The sequence below is a fragment of the Cinclus cinclus genome, chromosome 1 (genome assembly GCF_963662255.1).
Source record: "Cinclus cinclus chromosome 1, bCinCin1.1, whole genome shotgun sequence".
NCBI classification, from domain to species: Eukaryota; Metazoa; Chordata; class Aves; order Passeriformes; family Cinclidae; genus Cinclus; species Cinclus cinclus.
Window position 1 is genome coordinate 29,030,945 of NC_085046.1, and position 8,469 is coordinate 29,039,413.

Sequence of the window (8,469 nt, forward strand, 5' to 3'; positions counted from 1 at the left end):
CTTGGTTTGTTGAAGTGCTTTCTTCAAGTTGGTTATTCTGGAAAAATCTAGAAAGATGTCTTCTTTCAAAATGCATACATATTTTTATCATATGAAATAATAGGGTATAAAACAATCTAATTCGCCCTCTGTGTGAGAAAGTGTATCCAGGTATTGACTAACATCCTGGTACTACTGCACAGTATCTCCCACATTTCCAATGAAAGTAGCTATTACAAAAGAGAAAGCTTGTATAACTGGAAGTGATACCTGTAAAAATGTACCTTAAAAACTGTAGCTGACAAGTGAGTAGGAATGTGTTAGTGTTCTTAACTTGCATTATTATTTTAGACCTAATTAATTAGAAGATTGAATGGTAGTGATGTTCTTAAAACCCCCATATCCATCCTATGTACTTCAGGTTATTTAATGATCATGTATATGTTAGCAGTGATTTCCCAGGTTTTCCAAAGAAGTGCAAAGAGGCTTTTTTAGGTATCTCAGCTTGGCTTGATGCCTCTGTGAGCCTAAAAAAAAATTCATCTGTATTTAGAGGAAAGGATTAAAAGAGCAGGATTAAATTGACCATTTATGTATCAAAAATTTCAGTTTCAGAAACATTTCTTGATGTTTGCAGGCAGTACTAACTTGTGTATTTGCATCTAGACATGTACATTACAAGACCCTTGTAGTTATGCCTTTTATCCATTTACTGGATGTTATACATAGCATCAGTACCTCTGCTTAAGAAAATTATGCTACTTCACATAGTGTTATAAAAACAGCTTTGTAAAACATGATGGCACAGACAGCCTTTGTTTTTGTTTTATGTCACATAGCTGTAGCAAGTGCACCTTGGGTTGAGTAGGTAAAGATGATTCTGATAACCAGCTGCTCTGACCTCCCTCTGTGCTGTCCCTCAGGTAAATTATATGACCACATTTTTTGCTTTTTCTGACAAATACATGATTCTAGGGACTATTTCTGCCCCTCCCCTGCATTCCTCTGTCTCCTGGATGCTGCAATAGAAAGTAACATCTTACTGAAGTGCTAAAGGAATGCTGAGTTCTGCGTCTGGGACCCTTTTCAGGTGCCTCTTAGGCTTTTCTGGTAGATAGGGTTTGCACAGCTTGCCAATGACCTATTAGCAAGTACCTGCCTTCTGATTTTGCTGAGAGATTCCCTTGAGCTGAAACCCTTGCTTCTCTCACCTGTCCTGCCCTCCCAAGCGTTTTCCTCTTGTAGTTCTCACCATGACTGGTAGTGGCAGTAATGGTAATAGAAGTGGTATGAATGTTGCTATTGCCAAAGAGCTGAGAAAATAATGAAGTTATGGTCATGGCCAAAGTGTCTCTTACTGATGCTGCTGTTGAGTTCAGAGATAGCAGATATTTGAGGCTGGAAATTCTCCTTTTGTGTATGTCTTTATGTAATATAGACTCTCAAGGCATTCATTAGTGTTTGTTTTGTTTCTGACTTCTCTTGTCTCTTTTGGACTTAAAAATAAGCAATCATGAAACCAGCCACATAGTCAATGTGGTATCCCTTTATTAATCATCTCAGGGCTTTACTGAAATCTGATGTAAGTAGGGACCTCCTAAATCACTTCAGTATACTGCCAGTTCAAAAGAAAAACAAGCTCTGTATGCAAACAATCCCATTTTCTAGTCTCAAGTACTTTTCTGTGAAAGATTTTGAATTCTTGCTGTCTTAGCTGTAAAGAAAGGGCTGATAATGAAAGCTCCACATGGGCTGGTGCTGCTAGAAAATAATTGGAGATGAAGTAGCCTGAGTAATAGAGAGCTTAGCTAGCTGCTGAAACTGGAGATAAAAAGCTGCTTTCCTCTGCTGGGTTTGGCTGAGTGAAGTTGATTCTCTTCACAGTAGCTTGTGTGGTTCTGTGCTTTGGATTTGCAGCCACAAGGATGCTGATAACACAAGGTTGTTTTCTGTGATTGCTGACACAGAGTCGAGGTCTGCTGCTCCCTCACACTGCCCTGCCAGCAAGTTGCCCTGAGTTGCAGAGAAGTTGAGAGGGGACAGCTGAGACAGCTGACTCCAGCTGAATGAGGGGATATGCCATGCTCACCCTACAAACTGGGGGAAGAAGCAGGAAGGGGAGCACATTTGGAGTGATGGTGTTTGTCTTCCCAAGTCACCATTACATTTGGTGGGGCCCTGCTCTCTTGCAGGTGGCTGAACACCTGCCTTCCTGGGGGAAGCAGTGAATTAATCCTGCATTTTGATCTGCTTGTGCTCACAGCTTCTGCTTTACCTATTAAGCTGTCTTTATCTGAACCTATAAATTTTCTCACTTTTAATCTGATTCTCTCTCACTGGGGTGGAGTGAGAGAGCAAGTGGCTGTGTGGGGCTGGGCTCCTGGCTGGGATTGAGCTACAACAGCTTTTTTCCTTCCAATTTGCTTGAATGTAAAATGCGAGCTGTGGTCTCAAGCATCATGGTGATTTCACTATTTCTAAAAATGGTAAATGAAGATAAGGGAAAAATTGAAAACACAGCAATATTTTGTATGTAAACACTTGAATTTATTTTTAAAAAAATCATTTTTACAGTTGAATCATACAGTATTCTTCTGTACGCTGGCTTAAAATAAAAGCCTCCAGCTTTTAAAAATGCTTCCCAGTACAAAAGTGCCAATGTAAAACTGTAGTGTTTATGTATAGAAACCATCACTACACATCACTAAATGTCACTCTAAATAGTCTCTTCACCAGTGTCAAGGTGTGGAGAAGAGATGGAAGATAAGACTCCATAATATTTAAGGGCTTTCTTCTTCCTCTTACAGTTCAGTCTTCAGAAGCTTCAGTGCTTTCTGCATATTTGAATACACTAGAAATGAAATATTCATGCATGTTATTTTTGCTGCAACTTCCTCTGCCAGCAACCAAAAATGCTGCAGAGAAAATGTCATTATTATTAAAGCTTTTAATCACATGCCTGCTGATATAGAGATTCAGATGCACTTATTTTTCTGAGCAATTTGTGAACGTCATGGGTTTAATTTTTTACTGGTGAGAACATTCATTAATGCAAACACATGGGCAGAGACTGGAGCTGTGCAGCAGTGAAGGATGGCTGTAGCAAACATCTTTCCCTGCTCCCAGGTTTCCTGACCTGGCCTGCTGGGACTCGTGTGTGAATTCTCACCATTGCTTGCAGTGAGTGCTGCTGAATTATGCAAGCTCCTACTGACGTATGCTTGCTTTTAAAACAGATGGATGCTTAAAGCTCCAGGGCTCTGCCATCTTTTTCTTCATCTCACTGAGTTTAAGTCTAGCATCCCGTATAATTTTAAAACTATTTAAATGTCTTTCAGCAAGTACTGATGGTGAGAATCTGTAATGCCTGGTGTTATTCCTTGTCACATGAAAAATGTGACTGCTTTCAGAATATTTCCAGAATGTGTCAGAACACTCTACTTACACAATGAAATGTCAGAGGGCTCATATGCGTAGAGACGGTTTGAGTATCTTCCAGTAATATCTGCTCTCACAGTCAGGGAAGGATCTGGGAAAAAAAGGGTGGGAGAATTTGTAGAGGTTAACCTTTAAGCAGAAGGAAATAAAGCTTTTGCACTCTTGCTTGCTTCCTAAGTGTTTCTGTGATACATGTCTGCTTCCGCTGATTAAGAGATTGTTCTAACAGGGTTACTGACATTTCAGTTTTAGGTGTTGTGTTTGCTGGTTTATTAGGAATGGGATGAGCTACCCATTCCAGCAACTGTGGCATTAGCCTTTGAGGGAGAAATGCGGGACCTGTGAAGCTGGGTGGTATCAATCCACAAAACCAACATAAATCTCTATATTTCTCATGAAATAAATTCCTGTTAATCAGCCTGAGGATTTGAGATGTATGGTGCAGCAGGGGCTCTGTGCTGAGATCAGCTTTGTTGCTTGAGGTACTCACCTATGAACAAAATCCGAGGGACGTACTGGCCATCAGGTGCAAGATTCTTGTCTGTGGTTTCATACTTAAAGAAAACAGAGAAGGTTCCTAGTCAAGGAGGGCATGTTACATAAATATTTTTTTTTCCTTCAGCATACTTTGTATTATGAAATAGGCAGTTTATTTTTTAAATTAAATTTTGCAGTTTAAGAGATTCACTCTCTGGGATGCGGGTTTTTTAAAAGCTGGAATTGCAAACTGGTAACAGTTCATGTTGTTATTAAACTTTACATTCCCTCACATTCTAAGTTTATGGTAGCTACAAATGAAAAAGACTTACTATGAAATCTGTTATGCTTCAGCAGTGGCCATTTTCCTAGACAACCCTAGCTATTAAACTCAAGTTAGAGAAGCCATAATTAAAAGCTTTCACTTAATTAAGTGTAACTGGGGAACTTACCACAAGGTTCAGGAGAATGAATTTTTCAGCCAGTTTCTGTATATCTTTGTGTTCAGCAAAGACCTTCTTGAGGGCTAGAGTAGAAACAAATGGGAAAGAAAATTAAAAAGATGCCTTTGAAATATGCTGTCCTCCAAAAAGAAATTCAAACGAACTGATGAAACAAAATGAGAATTTCCAGTTTACAACTGCAGCAAACAAAGATTTTTCAGTTCATTCCATTGGAACATGATCCATTCATTTACATTCTGCATTAAAGAGCAATTGCAGTAGTGCAAAATGTCCCATCTTCCTTCAAAGAGTACAGCTGGCTGTCAAATTTGTCTGCTTAGGTTTGAATTTGAGCATTTGACCCTTCAAACCTCCTCTTCTACTATTGTTGTTTCTGGCCCCAGATCTTAAAGCTCTCGAAAATACAGGATGGAGGGCTTCAGACTAAAGTGCTTGGAAGGGTTTAAATGCTTGTACAAAGACCATTCTGGTGTTTCTGGAGCTATGGATGGATGCAAAGATCTTGCCATGTGGATTGACTTGCAGGAAGGAGGGGCCTCACATAAATTCAAAGACACTGGGAAAAGAGAAATCCCAGATACCAGAAATCCTGTAAGAGCTCAGTTTCAGCCTGGGTTGATTTAGTCCTTGGCTGGATTCAGTCTTAATCACTGGTGATATCAAGAGCCGAATATGATCTTTCCAACAAATTGTTATTTCTTGCTACTGGTCCTGCTATTGATTTTGGCTGATTGTGCTGTGAACCAAATTCAAATTTGTCAGAGGTAAAAACCTACTGACCTGTACTCATTTCTGTATCCATTCTGTATCATGCAATACTGAATTACTATTTTTATTTTATTTCTGCACATTGGAGAACACCTTCATGGTACAGTAACTTGAAGAACACTCCCCATGCTTGTGCAAGCTAGTGCTACAGACTAATAGTCACTAAGGTTTAAGCAGAACGGGGCTGATTTTCTTTTTTTAAAGCAGCCTTTTTGCAGAAAATTAAAACACTTTTTTTTCTATTTTTTTTTCTTTTCCCTCCCGAGTGCAAAAGGATTACCTTGGCTGTGTGGGCAGTCTTCCAGGTGGTGGATAATCATCAAGGGTTTCTGGCTGGAAAAGAAGAGCCGTGGTTAGGAGCGGGGAGCACGGGGGGCTCAGGGCGGGCGCAGCAGGGCAGGGCAGGTACCTGTGCTTGGCACGGAAAAGCGCTTCCTCGTAGGTCTGCGTCCAGATGAGCTGGTCTCCCCAGCCTGCGGAGGGACAGGAGACGCACACAAACACACAGACACACAGACACACAACCCTCAGACAGCGCCTTACCAGCGGGGCCGCGATCCCCGGCTGCGAGTGCTGCCCCTGCCCACCGCTGCCGGGAGGGGCTTGGGACAAACCCGCTGCCACAGGGCTTTAAATCGGGGATGAAGGAGGAGAGGGTGCTGGCAAACACTAGGAAAGGTTTTGCAGAATGAGTTGTAAGAGAATTAATTTTTTTAGAGCAGCATAGTAGCTGAAATAGTCACAAAATTGCACTTTTAAAAAATTTTGGTGGAGGTTTTATTTCAGTGATTTGGGTTTTTTTGTTACCTCTGGAGAGTGTCTGAGGCAGTTTTGGCTTAGCCGTAGTGTCCTTTGAATCCTTCTTGCCCGCATCCTTTGCCAGAGCACAGGAGATGACAATGAGCAGTAAGAACAAGGACGCGTAACTTCTCTCCATGGCTGCTCCTGGAAGAGGTGGGAGAAGCCCCGGGTGGTGGCAGCGCCTCCCAGGTGGCTGCCGGCGGCGAGGCCCGGGACAGGCAAAGCTCGAGTCACAAATATGCAGCGGGGCGAGCCGGGGCTGAAAGGAGCAGCTCCAGGCAGGGGCCCGAGGGCACGGAAGCCTCAGGTTTGCTCAGCACAGCGCCCTGAGGCACCCGGCTGCTGCCCGCTCCCCTGGCCCTGCCATCGGGCCGCGGCCCTTTTAGGGTGTGCATGTCTGTGCTTGTTAGTTTCCTCTTTTTTACGTATACTGAACGTGCTCAGGAAAACAAGCGAGTTACAGCAATTCCCGAAGTCCTTGCAAGTTCCTAATAAATTCATAATTCTACCTTGATCACCCAGTGCTGGAGTAACCAGCTGTAGGTGCTGAAAAGTTAATTTGTCTCAGGTCTTCCCCCATTTTGCTGTGGGAGCAGCTCAAATGAGAAAGCAGAATGTTTAAACTAGGCTTTACAATGAACATAAGCATAGACACAGCTTAACTGTGTTGTCGATACTTCCAATCCAGTTTTTCCCCTTAAATATATCATCTAATCCTTAAACCTAGCAGAATGCATAACAAAAAGAGCTGGGAGGAGTTGATGTGTGGCCCTGTGAGAACTGGAGTTTGAGGGTGAAAGCAGCACAAAGCAGAGAGCTTTTCCTGAGCCAGACTGGGGCATGGAGACAAGACACATCTGATAAAAAGTTCCTCAGCATTTCAGCTGGGATGTTTCTCTGAAGGGGGAAATCATTGTAGCAACATGACCCTATGTTTTCTCATTACATTTCCTCTAAGAAACTAGAACCAATATAATGGCTGCAAAGAGAAAAAATAAGATGTTCCAAAAACACTGCAGAACATTGAAAAGATTCAGGTGAAAAAGAAAAGAAAAAAGGAAAAAGAAGCCTACAAAAAAAACCCCCTCACAACAGCAGGTTGACTGTTTTTAAAGTTCAGACAATGGAAACTGGACTCCAGGAAAACAGAAATGTTTTTCCAGGTAGAAACTGCAGGAGGAGACAGAATCTGAGTTTCCACAAGTGATACAATGTTCTTTGCTAGTGGGATGTCCAGTAGAGCTCAGATATCCAGAGAGAGTCTCTTTCTAAGGTGTGAAATACAACTTTTGCAGCAGACTGTTTTTCTGCCCCAAGGAAAGTCTCCTTGGCAAGGAAAAAAATTGCATGAAGTTCAGTTAAACCCTGGATTGTCAGGGCTGCCTCAAGAATTGTTTTGGCTAGAGCTGTATGACAGAACTAATGCTTTCTTAAAGAGAAAAAATAAAAAAGTATTGGACAACCAGGAAATCAAAGATCAGGCACATTTCAGGCTATTGTAGAGGCAACATGCAGAAAATAAAGAAAGAGGAGCATTAAACCTACTCCTTAAAAACGTCACCTCTGGAAGACTATGCGCACTTTTTAAAAGCTTTCTAAAATAACCCCTCTTGTTTTTCTTCCTTTCTCCCCCCCCCCCAACCTGCAAAGCCAGTATTTCTCAAGACATTTTCCTTCATATAAAGCTGTGCTGGACCTCGCCTGCTTTGCTGCAGTCTTTGCACTGATCAGATTTCCCATCCCCAGGTACCTTCTGAAGCAGGGAGTGTGTAATGCCTTACCTTGTTTACTCTCTCAGTTGCTTGCCAAGATGTGAAGGTGTTCCTGATTTCAGTGTGAATGCTGCTGTTCCTACTGCCTATTTATGCACCTTCACACCCCAACTCCGCCCACAATCTTTGAATTTGAATACTACTTTCAAAGAGCTAAACTTTCCATTTTTTCCCCACAAAAATGGTCAAAGTTAATTTTGTAATTAAATAACATTTCTGTTTCCTGTCAGATACTGTACTGAAAGCTTAGAGACATTTCTGTAGACTTTTTGGGATATTTCTTGAAAGGTGATTTTAAAAGATTGGCAAAGATCCAAGTACAGGTAAGCTTAAGTCAAGACTCCTGATTTGCCTGAAGAGTGATTTGTCTTTTTTTGATTGGTTGGAAAATCAGTATGGGTTGCTGTCCTTTTAGTCCTTAGAAAAAGTTAATTGATGACTCAGAACGGTGGATGTTAATTAGATAAATAACTATGCACATTATACAGATATGTGTACACACATGCACATAGGTAACAGCAAACAGAATTGTCATCAAACCTAAAAAAGTCTGGTAAAGGTCTCCACAAAAATGTATTTGGAAGCTATACTAAAAAACTCTGTTCATAAGCAGAGATCTAAGCCAACATTTAATTTAAATTCCACAATTAATTGGTTGTGTAAACATTTATTTTTAACTATAACATGAACCCAACCAATCATCTTTGGTTTCAGATGCACATACAGTACAGTGCAATGCTCAGGAAAATGAGACCTGGATGGTCATTCCC

The 8,469-nt window shown here is 41.3% G+C and overlaps 1 protein-coding gene across 1 annotated transcript; it reads right to left on the reverse strand.

Moving 5' to 3' along the window:
• Positions 1-2,780: 2,780 nt before the first annotated feature.
• Positions 2,781-6,063, reverse strand: AGR2 (anterior gradient 2, protein disulphide isomerase family member). Its single transcript, XM_062495467.1, has 7 exons — positions 5,934-6,063; positions 5,536-5,599; positions 5,407-5,459; positions 4,347-4,420; positions 3,908-3,971; positions 3,425-3,508; positions 2,781-2,830 (listed from the first exon to the last, which is right to left on the reverse strand). Exons 1-7 carry the CDS (start codon positions 6,061-6,063, stop codon positions 2,781-2,783), a joined length of 519 nt encoding a protein of 172 aa, XP_062351451.1.
• Positions 6,064-8,469: the final 2,406 nt, after the last annotated feature.

Coding starts and splice junctions, on each gene's coding strand:
- AGR2 (XM_062495467.1), bottom strand. CDS start 6,063: ATGGAGAGAAGTTACGCGTCCTTGTTCTTACTGCTCATTGTCATCTCC. Junction 5,600..5,933: donor GCCTCAGACACTCTCCAGAG/GTAACAAAAAAA, acceptor GTCCCTCCGCAG/GCTGGGGAGACCAGCTCATC. Junction 4,421..5,406: donor AGACTGCCCACACAGCCAAG/GTAATCCTTTTG, acceptor TTTCTACTCTAG/CCCTCAAGAAGGTCTTTGCT.